The sequence below is a fragment of the Nothoprocta perdicaria genome, unplaced genomic scaffold (genome assembly GCF_003342845.1).
Source record: "Nothoprocta perdicaria isolate Ctin4 unplaced genomic scaffold, notPer1 scaffold_151, whole genome shotgun sequence".
NCBI classification, from domain to species: Eukaryota; Metazoa; Chordata; class Aves; order Tinamiformes; family Tinamidae; genus Nothoprocta; species Nothoprocta perdicaria.
This window is the reverse complement of record NW_020454661.1, coordinates 141,046-154,096: the sequence shown is the minus strand read 5'-3', so window position 1 is coordinate 154,096 and position 13,051 is coordinate 141,046. Positions and strand designations below refer to the sequence as shown.

General features: G+C 48.9%; 1 protein-coding gene across 2 annotated transcripts in view; it reads left to right on the top strand.

Moving 5' to 3' along the window:
- The first annotated feature begins 618 nt into the window (after window positions 1–618).
- Window positions 619–13,051, top strand: part of RIPOR2 (RHO family interacting cell polarization regulator 2) — a 31,574-nt gene continuing 19,141 nt past the window's right edge. For both annotated transcript variants that reach the window (XM_026034879.1, XM_026034878.1), the window contains exons 1-10: window positions 619–742; window positions 1,838–1,993; window positions 2,624–2,702; window positions 2,934–2,957; window positions 4,005–4,058; window positions 6,684–6,833; window positions 7,699–7,762; window positions 11,353–11,396; window positions 12,134–12,259; window positions 12,782–12,930. In XM_026034879.1, coding sequence (XP_025890664.1) covers window positions 642–742; window positions 1,838–1,993; window positions 2,624–2,702; window positions 2,934–2,957; window positions 4,005–4,058; window positions 6,684–6,833; window positions 7,699–7,762; window positions 11,353–11,396; window positions 12,134–12,259; window positions 12,782–12,930 — 947 coding nt within the window. In that variant the 5' untranslated portion in view covers window positions 619–641. The remainder of the gene's footprint in view (window positions 743–1,837; window positions 1,994–2,623; window positions 2,703–2,933; window positions 2,958–4,004; window positions 4,059–6,683; window positions 6,834–7,698; window positions 7,763–11,352; window positions 11,397–12,133; window positions 12,260–12,781; window positions 12,931–13,051) is intronic.

Below are 13,051 nucleotides of genomic sequence, written 5' to 3'. Positions count from 1 at the left end.
AGGGCTTCATTCACACCCAGCAAACCCTCATTACAATTTTTGTATAATAACACCTCACATCGATGATGAACTTCCCTTCAGAGCTGCTCTCCCCTGGCCTCGCGGTCATCTCCAGCACACCCTGGCCACTGACACAGCACATGGGGCAACCAGCCTCGGGGAGATGCATGCCAAGCAAGGCACAAGCTTCCAGGGGCAGTGCTGGGGTTTACACACCAAAGCATCTGGTTTTAGTCCCATGTCTCCAGTACTTTGAGCTGCTGGAGCAAAAAGACCCTGGGATTAAGTGAGAAGTAAAAATGGGACCATTTTATCTTTGAAGCAGGACAACCCAGTAATACAAACAAATTGTCTGACAAAGCTCCAACCATCTCTGCTTTTTGTTTCCATGAAAGGGAAACCCCTTTGCAGATGCTCTTGCTATTTGTTAGAAAGCTGGAGCAGCCCAGCTAAGTAAACTAAGCTGAATGGAGAGTCTTATTCATGAAGGCCAGGGCTCCCTGCACCTGGTGGGAGGCAGCTCCCTGCAGCAGCTCTGGTGAATAGTGGGCAGGCCCCACCTTAAAGCTTGTCTCCAACTCTCCATCCGCTGACCTCCTGCCTTTTGTTTTCCAGGAATATCTTCCAGGCTGCCGGAAATCATGTCAATAGGATCACATTCATTCTCCCCAGGAGGTCCTAATGGGATTATTAGGAGCCAATCCTTCGCTGGCTTCAGCGGTCTTCAAGAAAGACGCTCCAGGCAAGTACTCTGCTGCGCTTTGAGGGCAGTTCCTGGCCAGGCTGCTAAAGGAGCCCTGCGCTTCAGAGGGTGGGGGTGGAAAGGAGGGAAGAGAGGAGCATCTTCTTTGTGACTTGCAGAAAAACCATGCTGTAGGCTAAAAATCCCTCTGTTTGCATAAGCAAGCTGTGACATGGTGTCTTTGCTACGAAAAGCCTAATTGCCTTCTCCCCCACCCCTTAGTGCAGGGCTCTCTCTTGTTCCTTGAACTTGTGACAAAATTTCAGTTCGTTCTCTGAAACTTTCCCAACCTGCAAACCATGCAGAAGCACAACACGCTTCCCACTAACCCAATTTATGGCCAGTGCTACCAAAAGACAGCTTGCCCCTTGCCACCCTGTCACGAATCTGAAGACACCCCGCTTCAGGAGCAAGGCTGTCTGACAGCCCCGCTGGCAGCGGAGCAGAAGTTGGCGGTGGAGCCTTTGGTCACCCCTTCCTTTGGCCAGGCAGGATGGGAGGCTTTGGGTGAGATGCTCCCCTCCTTCTGCTCAAGTCAACGATAGCTGTTGAGCTGCCCTGCTCACAGGAGAGCAACCAGAGATTCCCCTAAATACAGCAGGACTGCTCGTACTTGCCACGCAGAGCTACTCAGGTGCCCAAGACCAGCACGGTGCCGCTCTCCCCCCAGACACGCAGCCAGCCACCGTCTTTCTTAGAAGCATCCCCTGCCTTTACACGCCGGATTAGCCAGGATCCCTTTGCTTTTAGTGCCTGGCTGTAGCTCAGCCCTTTTACTGCCGTGGCCGAGCGGCGCGAGGCAGGACAGACGCAGTATCGCAGAGAGGTCTGATGAGTCTCAGACTTGCGGCAGCACTTCCAGACCAGCACTCGCATCTCGTCGAGGTGACTGGCACATCAAAAGCTGATGCCGTTGCCTCCCAGACTGCTCAGACCTCTTGGCCTGTAAACAAATGCAGGCCTTGGGCAGGCAGGCACATAAGCAGATCCCTTTCTGCCAACAGGGATAACATCAGGAAGATTTCCTGAAGCGGTGCTCCTTTGAAATTGTTCTGATTTATAGGGGTTTTCTCCTCTTTAATGTTCATTTTGCAGGTGCAACTCTTTTATTGAAAATTCCTCTGCACTCAAGAAGCCCCAAGCGAAAGTGAAGAAAATGCATAATTTGGGCCATAAGAACAGCACCACGCCTAAAGAGCCCCAGCCTAAGAGGATGGAGGAAGTCTACAGAGCTTTAAAGAATGGCCTGGAGTAAGAGCCTTTGGCACGCTGCTTGATTCAACCTTTCTTTGCTGTTTTAGAGCCTAAAGTAAGAGTAGGGAACTCTAATCAGAGGAGAGGAATATACACCTCTTAGAGCCTGGACTGTAAAATTCACTATCTGAAATGCTTGTACAGGGAACAGATATTTGGGAAGTTGGTTCTGATTGTGCTCAAATTGATGGCAACGCTCTCAGTAGCTGGGATTTCAGCATTAGATTTTTCTTTGTTTGTTTGCTGAATTTCCTTTAGTCATTTGAGAGGCTGATACATGCCACACATGAGATAACTTCTGGGATGTTATCAGGGCTTTTACTGGCCAATACAAGAACAGCACTTAGATGGCATCAGCCCATAAACTTGTGAGTGGATTAGCTTGCTCGAAACCAGTTGTTTAGTGTAAGGAAAACACTGAGCTGTTATACCCAGCTAAAGAAGCAGCACCTATTTATTGCCTAAAAGGCAGCAAGGAGCTGTTTTAGGGACAGATCAGCCTAAATCAGTTTTTGTTGCAAAGCGCACCCAGCCACTTGTTGCCCAGGTTTTCTTTCCCTGTGGTCAGCAAACAGCTCAGTTTGGTGCCCAGGAGTACCCAAGTCCCTCTCTGGTTTGTGTTTACAGCGAGTACCTGGAGGTTCACCAGGCGGAGCTGGATAAGTTGACTGCTCAGCTAAAAGACATGAAAAGAAACTCACGCCTGGTACGTGTTATGCTCTTAATCATACAGTAACTTTCCATGGGTACTGGAGCAGCCACGGGTGGGAGAGGGGTGGAGGGAGTTCGCACAGATGCAGCTCTTTCCTCCTAGCTGCAAGCTCTCCAGCTCTGAGGCTGTTTTAGATTTCCATTCACTTAAAAATGACTTCCTCACAGTGCTCTAGTGCTGCTATGTTGGAAAATTAATCACAGTTTCATCTGTTCTCTGTTGCAGGGAGTCCTGTATGATTTGGATAAGGTAAGTTACTCTCTGGCACAGTTTTTGCAAGGAAATGTTCATATCTGCAGGGTGCATCTAGTTGGTGTAGAAAATCCCTCTCAACCTGGTCTGCTAAGCAGAGCAACACCATTCAGAGAGAAGTGGACCTGATGACTAGATGGTATTTTCCTCAGGGTTTACCAGGTCAAACTGGCACTGCCAAGGGCACAAAGCAGGAAGCAGATCCATGCTCGTGCAGCAGGGCAGGCAGAGACCTCCAGTCTCGCCAGCTGCTCACAAAAGGCTCAAGGAGCAGCTTTTGTTGTGGGTTGCAACCTGCAAACTAGACCCCAGGCAGATTTGCAGAAGGGTTCAGGGAGAAATGGCCCCTCTCTGCATGTGAGCTGCTCAGTGCTTTCTAATCTGGACATCCATGGAGGGGAGAGGGACAAATTCAGTAAGGGAGTGAATCCGGCAAGAGGCAGCTTTGCCTGCTGCTGCCCTTGGGGTAGCTCCAGGCTGTGCCAGCCTCGCTCAGCCCTGGCCCTGCCAGTCTGGGGAAAGAACGAGCTGAAAATTTGAAAATATGTCCTTCCAGCTGGAAATCTGGGGTAAAACAAAAGGAAAGCTTTCAAAAAGCATTTTCTGAACAAGTCTGTCTTTCTTCATCAGCATGCCAAACTTGTTTTGTATTCAGAAACACTTTACTAAGGAAAAAAATTGATGTTGAAACCCAAAACCTGATGAATTTTAATACAGGTTTTCGTATCACTGAAAATACTGTGTTTTGACCTAAAAATGCTCAAATTCCATTTTTTCCCCCAGCTTTGAAAAAGAGCAGGGAATTTCTACCAAAGAAAGCTATGCCAACGATGTTAAAAAACATATCTTTTGTTTAAAAACATACTGGGTATAGACATCGGTGAACTCCATTTTCACCAGCAGATTAGTTGTAGTAAGATGAAACAGCTGACTCTGGATTCGAGGCTCAGGGGGACCTGAAGACAGGAAAGCAGCTCACATGGGACGTGGGATGTCCTCCTGGTCTATTCAAATGTGACTGACCCTCCACTTTGTTTCCCCCAGCAAATCAAAGCGGTTGAGAGATACATGAGACGGCTGGAGTTCCACATTAGCAAGGTGAGGAACAGCCCTGTCGTCTTCCTTCTGCTTCTGCTCTTATGCTCTTAGGAAAGGAAACCCTCAGCCTACTTCTGTCCCTCCGCTCCAGCTAAGTCTCTCCCACACTCAGTATTTTTTCAGCGATGCCTTGGTGGGCAGACACTAAGACAGGCTTGTAGAACAGGCTGCAGCCTCCGGGGTCCAGGAGTTCTCTATGCCCTGGGACTCTGCCGCATGCTTTTAGATACTCAGAAATCACAGGGGCAGCCACTTGCTTGGGAAAAAAAGATATTTCACAGCATGCTGGCTTTTAAGCTAAGGGTACATAGAGAGTTATATCTGAAAATAATTTAATTCCACAAGTACCTCTGCCATCTATCACAGTTGGATGGGAGGAACCCTTGGATTTCACTGCGAGCAGCTTTGCAGTGTGATTTGGGGTCCACATTCACTTGATCCCACCAGTGACAATCAGTCCACATGATTCAGCAGAGGTGCTTGTGACTTGCACTACCACACTGGAGCGTTGGACCGAACCCCTGGCATGTGTTCTCCGAGTTATAAACATATCTGCTAGTGATTAGTTACTTTTCCGAGCCTGACAAAAGAATGAATTACCTCTGATGGCTGAAATGTCTCCCGAGAGCCATTTGAAAAGCGCTCATGCAGCGCACGGTGCTCCAATTATGACAACCCATCCAAACCCTTTAATTTCAGCGTTCTCTTACGTATGGAGCCGAAAAAAAACCTCATCAAGCAAAAGGTTGAAATTTTCTCCCCCAAACTACCTTCTTCCTTGCTGGCAGTCTGAATGGCAAAATTATTGCTTAAAGAACATTTCTATTCAAGTCCTTCCCACTCCAGCCTGCTCAGAGCTCATGATTTCGGTGTTTATAATAGGAATGAAAAGCACCGAAGGCAAGAGGTAATGCTGGTCAGTATTAGTCAAGCTTCCCAAGTACGTTAGCTCATTTTTTGGTAACCCACAGCAACAGATACAAAGAGAATGGAGCCGCGCTGCACTAAGGCCCCGCGGGCTCGCACAGGCAGAGAAGCATTTTTGTCTCAAATGGCTCATTCGGCATTAAAGAAGAGACCCAGTTGGGTGCCGATCGGGGCTGCCTTCTGCTGCCTACCTGCCGTGCTGTGTGGGAAGCAGAGGGGGAGAGAGGATGCCCAAAGCGGGAAAGGGGCCGCCTCTCCCAGCCGTCCTGTCCCGCTCATGGGCCAGGGCAGGACGTGGCACCGGGGCTGCTCCATCCTGGGCGCTGGAGTCAACGCTGAGAGAAAACGACAGCAGTTGGTTTTAGCGTGAGGATGGTGGGGACTCACAAGAGGCAGTGTAAGAGCCCACAGTGGTGGATGCAGCTCCAAGAAGCTGCTTTTGTAACTGAAACGACAAAGCGCTACCTGTCCTTTCATTACCCTTTGGTGAGCTGTTCTTGTTTTGGTTAAAGAGCCCTCGAACCTGTGCCTCCAACCGCTAGGAATCCACGTTAGTCTTATTTGGAAAGGCAGCATGGAAGCCATGAGGAGGAGCGGCTGAGAGCAGGCTGGGCCGCAGCAGCGTCACAGCAGCCCCTTCTCCCCTCTAGGCCTTTGTCACCTCCCAGGACGCTCCTTCCTCACCTCTGCTTTGCTGCAGTAGATGCATTTCTCTGAAAATGCCATTGAGCAACCAACACAAAGTGATCACTGCAAAGGAGAAGAGTTATTCTAGATGAAAAATAAGCCTTGTCCTACCTTAGCAGATAGGACAATAAAAGCAGAAATAAGAAGATGGCTTCTGTTCCTTTCCTACATCTCCTGCACACAGCAGACATGTTTATACCAATGGAGCTATATAACTGTGGAGTCCCAAAACAACTCAACTGTGGAGCCCCACCGAACAACTCAGCTGGAGTAAATATATACATTCAGTGAAGGGCTTGGAAGGAAAAAGGAAATCAAAACATGAGATAATTTTAAGTCCATTGCACGCTGAAGCTAGACCTCAGTCAAGGATTAACCTGCACATGACTAGGACATCCAGAGTGCTTACTAAATTTTGTGTGCCTCAATCATGCTAAGGGACTCCCAGTTTCTGGAGGATGGGCAGAGAGAAGTCGAACCCGTTCCCTGCTCCCAGCTTCACCTCCTCGTCAGTCTCCATCCCATGCTGGCAGTCAGTGCTACGGACAGCGTTGCTGGCACGCACATTAAGCCGGCCATGGTCACGGTCCCAGCTGGCAGCGTGGATGTTGCTGTTGCCTTTGAGGGGGCTCTGCCACCTGTGGTATTTTAGAAGCTTCCTGCATTCCCCCTACACTTTTACCATCCTACATAGCCCACAGCTGGGTTAAATGGTCATGGAGGAGAATGGTTAAAGGTACAAAGGAAAAGCAGGGGAGTGGCAGACAGCATCTCTTGCTGCTGTAAGAAGTTTTACAGTAGAAGTTATTTGTATGCTGCATTTCTGTTTCACAGACTGTAACAGTATCACAGGTTCGTTTGCTCACCCGTCTGTTGGGCCTAACAGTTGACCAGTTCTTTGGCTTGGTTTTTATATAATGCAAATGATTTCATTATTTGCTGGATGGTTTTATTTTGCTGGGTTTTGTGTTTTTTTGAAGTTTTTCCAAATGCCCTCATTGTTCCCACTAGGTGGATGAGCTTTACGAAGCCTACTGCATCCAAAGACGCCTCTGTGACGGTGCCAGCAAAATGAAGCAAGCCTTTGCGATGTCTCCTGCCAGCAAAGCAGCCCGGGAGAGTTTAACAGAGATCAACAGGAGTTACAAGGAGTACACAGAGGTACAGCCCCCGCCCTTTGCTCTTTTCCTCATTGAAGGCCACAGAAACTTTGCCATTGATCCCATCCAGATAAGAGAATTACGGACAAAAGGCAGTGAAGAATGACTACTATTTATTTTTCCTCTTCAGTCACATACTTCACCGTTCACAAAAGCGGGTGGCGTGGGCCCAAGGAGTTCCCTGAAAGGATAGTGTTTACCCTCTGCAAGGCCAGGGTTATCCCACGGACTGCTGCGCAAGGAGTTCAGCCACGTAGCAAGCCCACGTGTCCTCCACCAGGCCCTCCCCACAGCGCAGATTTCGGAAGGGCAGGTTGCCTGGGGCCACATACACAGAGACATCTGCTATATCCTGGCCAGCTCCGCTCGTCCCAATAGACGTCCGACTCATTAAACATTTAGGATGTCGATTAAGAGAGACCTCATACCACTGTGAACAGCCCAGCGCACGAGCTGTGGCAACCTCCCTAGACCTGAGGGAGGAGCTCCTCCTGTCTCCCACAGGCTTTTTGTTATGGAAAGAGCTGGACAAAGCACACTCTGAGACACACCCTGGCCAGGAGGTCTTGCTGGCACCTGCCCCAGGTGGAGAGAGCCGGGCAGAGGAGCAGGTCGCTCCCTGGGGCTGATGCTCCCCCTGCTCACGCAGGGCTCAGGCAGCTCCAAGGAGCATGAGGGACATTCAGCGCTGCTGTGAGCAGGCACAGCTTGGCTGCTGCCACTAGCACCAGGCCTAGTTAAATAACAACGATGGCTCTGGCAGTTGGGTTTTACTCTAAAATATCTTTTATCTGCATTATAGACTATTTTCTTTCCAAATAGTCCAAAAAGAGCTTTATCTGACCTCATTTTTTTCTCCAACTTAGAACATGTGTACCATAGAAGCAGAGCTGGAAAACCTATTGGGGGAGTTTTGCATCAAGATGAAAGGTAATTGTTTTTCCCCCCCTCTCCCTTCCTCCTGCTTGAGAGATAAACCTCTCCGTGCACGTTATGGAGAGCATTTGCACCATAATTTCAGGTGTACTTAGGACAAGATTTGGCTTTCCCTCCCACTTACACCTATAGTCAGTGGAAGAGATCACGTAGCTTGGAACATTGAGCTTGCACAGGTTGATTTTCTGAGATGATTCTTCTCATTTTGAAGGGAGAGGGGCTAATTAGACTCCCTCAAACAATCCTCTCTCTAGCCCAAGCAGTTCGGTTTCAACAGCAGCTGTACCTTTTGCCTCTATTTCCACAACCCTTTAAGAAGATAACTAGGAAATTATGTCAATGCCTGTGGAGCTGAAGTTCCAAATCCTTCCTTAATTTGGCACCAGCTGTTTCTAATCCTTTACTTTTGCTGACTCTGACTATTATCACTTCTGAGTAAATGTGAAAAAAAGCATGAACTGCGAGTGGTTTACCTAGATAGCTCAGGGGTGGAATTCATCTTCTAGTTTTATTTCTTGTGTTTATAGCAGAGGATTTGGTGGGTTTGATTACAGTAAAAACAGTTTTACCTGAAGCCTAGTTTAATGATGTAGATCTACTTCCAGGCAAGTTTAGTGAATCTTTAGATATTGTGAAAGTTTTTAACCTTTTGGGACTAAATGTTTCCAAGAAAAGACTGAAGAGGGTAAGGGAACAAAAAAAAAAAAAAAAAAAATCCCACATCATCATTAGCTAAACATACATGTACTCTACATTCATAATTCTTCACTTGAAATCTTGCAAAGAGTCCACTAAGGAAATAAACCCCAAGAAACTCTGATCCTGGACTCCACGAGCTCATAACCCTTGCACAGGGTCTCACTTCCACCTTGGCCGTCGGCGTTGTGTCCAAGGGCTGCAGGAGGCGAGACGCGGCCTAGCTTAGGTCAAGCTCAAGTAGCTCCTTCCTCATCCCATCCCAGAGAGGCCGAGCACGGCAGCTGCAGCAAGGAGCCTGTCTGGCTCTCCTGAGCCCGGCCACAGCACCATCCCCTTGAGCTTTACAGCCCCCACTCGTCGTTGCTGCGAAGGCAGTCGAGGAGGCGAGGGGGTGAGTCCAAGTCACCATACGGCCTCACAGAGAAAGGGCCGCGCGTCTCCATGCGCAGACCTGCCGCAAAACTGCCGCATGGACACACCAGGGCAAGCACGAGGACCCTCAGTGCAGGAGGGAGGTTGTGGCAGGCCGTGCCCGAGGAGCCTTTCCTGGCTCCCTGTGAGCGAGGTGCCCGTGTTCAGCCTGCCACGGCACTGGTGGCGAGGGGCGCCACGGCACCGCTCCTGCCACGAGGATGAAGGGTCTTGTGCCGCTCTGTGGCCTGCCCGAGGCCCCCGGCACCCTCCAGGAGCTGTCCGCCATGTGCAAGAGCAGGGCCCACGCAGAGACACCTGCTTGGAAGCACGGCTCCTGTAACGTGCAGGGACCCCAGCTAGAAACTAACAGTCAAAGAGAAAGGCCTTATTGCTGGGTATTCTTCAAGATATCTGAGACGGCCACCTAGGTATATTTAGCTCATGAATCTTCAGCCCAGCCATTGCTATGGTTAACGCTCGCAGAACAGCTCCAGCGTAAGCGTGCGCCAAGCTGCTCTCTTATGTTAGACTGCAGCCAACCCAGCTAAGCCTAGGACCTAACAGTGCAACCCAAGTTCTCCTCTCCCAGTGCTGATCCGTTCCCAGTCATTCCAGCACTAGTTATTTCCTATTTTATATCCTGTCATTTTCACTAAAAGCAAGCCAGCCTACACAGTGCTGTCAGGAAGTAAAGGGCCCACGCTGTGTTTTTAAAAAAAGAGCGCCCTAATTTTGGAAGGCCCTGTATGGGATCTGTATTTCCTGTTGTGACACAGGAGCAGCCCATACCTATGGGAAGCGCAAGAACAGCGGCAGGGAAAACGCCAAGCTGTTTCAGCCCAACATGAGCCGTACACGGGATGCTCGTGCTGTACGTTCAGGCTGAAGAGCCACCACGCAGTTACCCGAAAGCTCTGTCCTGCGGAAACCCTTGTCACGGGACTAAAGAGATTAAGCCAGAGCCGACGGCGGCCAGAGCCCGTTTCAGATTTACGGCCCCCAGCGCTTCCTCTGCGTCCCTTTGCCCCAGCCTCTGCCTGCGCAGGCCAGACACTTCTCACTGATCTTGGTCCAGGGCAGTGTGTGCGCGTTTCTGAACCTTGTTTTCAACCCCACCATCCGCTGGGCAGAGAAAGGGCCTTTTATTTCCCTCAGATACTCTTAGTGAGATGTCCCAGGGGAGATCGAATTCCCTAATAAAAGGATGCCTAGGGAGGGAGAAGCAGCAGTGGAGTGCTAGTAAGTTTAAATTATTTATAAACAGTAAATAAATTAGAAAGGAATTGGTAATATGAGCTCTGAGCAAGGGCCTCTTTGTTCTGCAAAGCTACAAGAGGAGTGAAGAAAACACTGGTTTGGATCAAAGAAACAGATCAGCAGATCACAGGGACAGGCCGGAGCCAGATGAAGAATTCAGGTGATCCAGCAGTCCTCTAGGAAACTGATTTGGTCCGATAAAAAAGCCAACCTGTGTAGATTTTAACACATCTACACATTTGGCCAAGGCATTTTATGATAAAAACAGTAACCCGCAGAAAGAGCAAAGTGAATTTTCAAACCCTGTGGAGAAGGAGGACTTGGTTACCGCAAAGCCATCTGCTGCATCCTGTGTGATGCTGGTCACAGGGCCAGGAGAGGGACATGACGGGACCTCACAGGGAGAGGGATGGCGACTTCCCCCCATGGCTCCGGTCAGTCCCAGGCTCCTGCAGCTCCCCACTTCACATACACGCTACCAAGAGAGAAACAGGATCACCGTGTCTCCCCTTACAAAAAACAATAAGCAAACACATACCCAAACAGGTATTTACTATTACCCATATCAGGCTGGTTTCCTAACACACTTTCTATTGAAAGACACTCTGACACTCTGGGAATGAGCCTGACGGAGCACCAGGCGGAATGAGGCTCCCTCGCTTGCTAGGTCTCTGCCAAGCAGCCCTAAGCAGCAGCCCCGCGTTACAGTTTGTAGCTCCATGCAGTTAGTGCCAAGCAGTGAGCATTAACTGTCAGCTGCCCTACGTCTAATGTCAAGCAGTGAGCATTAACCATCAGCTGCCCTATGTCTCACAGTAGCGAGCGCCGCCTCCAAAGGCGGACGATGCTATGGAAAGGACCACCAGTCCTTTTTAATTGTTATATAGAGACTTCTAGGGCTTGCACCACTAGGGAACAGCTAGAAAAAAAAAAAAGTAAATTCTTGAGATTCAAGAAACCACAAGGCAGTGAATTTGCAGACAGAAGAAGCTTTTAAACCAATCATGATCTTCACGCAGTGGTGGGAAGCAGCCTTGGTTTTTGAAGACCTAAGAATGACTAGACGGGTGTTTTCTGCACTAGAATAGCAAGGAGGGGTTAAGAGGGTGAAACGGCGCTCTCCGGAGCGCCTGGGGCGTCCTGCGGCGGGGCACTGCTGCCCTCTGCCGCCAGCCGGGGCCCTTCTCAACATCCCCCCTGTCCTTCCTCCTCAGGTCTGGCCGGCTTCGCTCGCCTGTGTCCGGGAGATCAATACGAGGTTTGTCTGGGGGCGGCTTTCGGTTTGATTTAATAGGCAAAGAGCAAAAAGCTCGCTCTCTCTCTTTTTTTTTTTTTTTTTTTTTTTTTTTTTTTTTTTTTTTTTTTTTTTTTTCTCTCTTTTTTTTTTTTTTTTTTTTTTTTTTTTTTTTTTTTTTTAATTAAACCTGTGATTAAAGCTCAGAAACAGATGTTGTTTCCCCTATATGTTCTGTCAAGAACCTCCCCTTCTCTGTATATCTGCCTTTATGAGGACATATGCCTCAAGACATTAAAATTATATAGAAAATGGATGGCAATTATTCAGAGAATTACAAGCTTTTAAATATATATATTTAGCTGTGTTCCAGGAGGAGGGCATGCTTCTGCCTTATTCTTGACAGGCATTTCCACTTCCACTGAGAAAATGCATCTCCTGCCCCTGGGGATGGAACAAATTTCTGGTCAGCCAGGCTTTACTTCATCCTCGAGTAGCAGAGAGACAGGGAACAACCACTTCTGGAGATGCAGATGGGGCACACTGTGCAGTTATGCCACTGCCTAAGGTCGCTGCACTGATTCAGTGGGAAACAGCAAGAGTAGATTGAATAGAGAATGATAAAAAAAAAGTGTTCTAGCTTATGAGGAAGTAAGCGGGCAGCACCCCTGCGCTCCTGCAACTCGTTTCTGACCCTTTCCAGCATCCATGTATGGAGAAAGCAGGTTAGGCAAGAATGTAAAAGGACTTTTCTTTCTCAGATTTTCATGCGTTACGGCCGCCAGCGATGGAAACTGAAAGGCAAAATAGAGGTGAACGGCAAGCAGAGCTGGGACGGAGAGGAGATGGTTTTCCTCCCGCTCATCGTTGGGCTCATCTCCATCAAGGTGAGGCGAGGCGGGAGTCAGGAGGCTGCCTTTGCGCACACAGAGCTGGCGATGGCTTCTTGCCAACACACATGCTAGGGGCCTATCTCGATAGGGACGCTGCGAGGCCATGACCCATTTTGGAGCCCCGGCGGGGGCCCGGATGGTCTTCCCATGGGGGCCTCACAGCCTCAAGCCAACAGCGCTCAACCACTGAGGTGTTCTGCAGCCAAGCGCGAGGGCACTAGAACCTGCTGGCTAAGGCAAAAGCAAGGACTACCCCAAAGCTAAACACCCATTCCTGATGGGTCTGTTGTCACTACTCAGATGAGACAGTGGTATCTATTAAGCTGGAGAACCGCAGAAGCCTTTCATTTAGTATGCATTCACTTAAAAAAATACAGAGATGCAGCAGACACAAACATATTTTGAAGTCTTTTGGCAAAGGGTCAGTAAAAAAAAAAGTCAAATCCACTGACCCATAATCAAGAATTACAGTACCTTATAAAGCGCTGTAAATCATCCCCTTCTTTTCTCCTACAGGTCACAGAAGTTAAAGGACTTGCTACTCACATCCTTGTGGGAAGTGTTACTTGTGAAACCAAGGACCTATTTGCAGCTCGACCCCAGGTGGTTGCAGTAGACATTAACGACCTTGGCACAATAAAGCTGAACCTTGAAATCACCTGGTAGTAAGTAAAACTGGCTACTTGGGGATCCTTTCCCTTTCCCTTTCCCTTTCCCTTTCCCTTTCCCTTTCCCTTTCCCTTTCCCTTTCCCTTTCCCTTTCCCTTTCCCTTTCCCTTTCCCTTT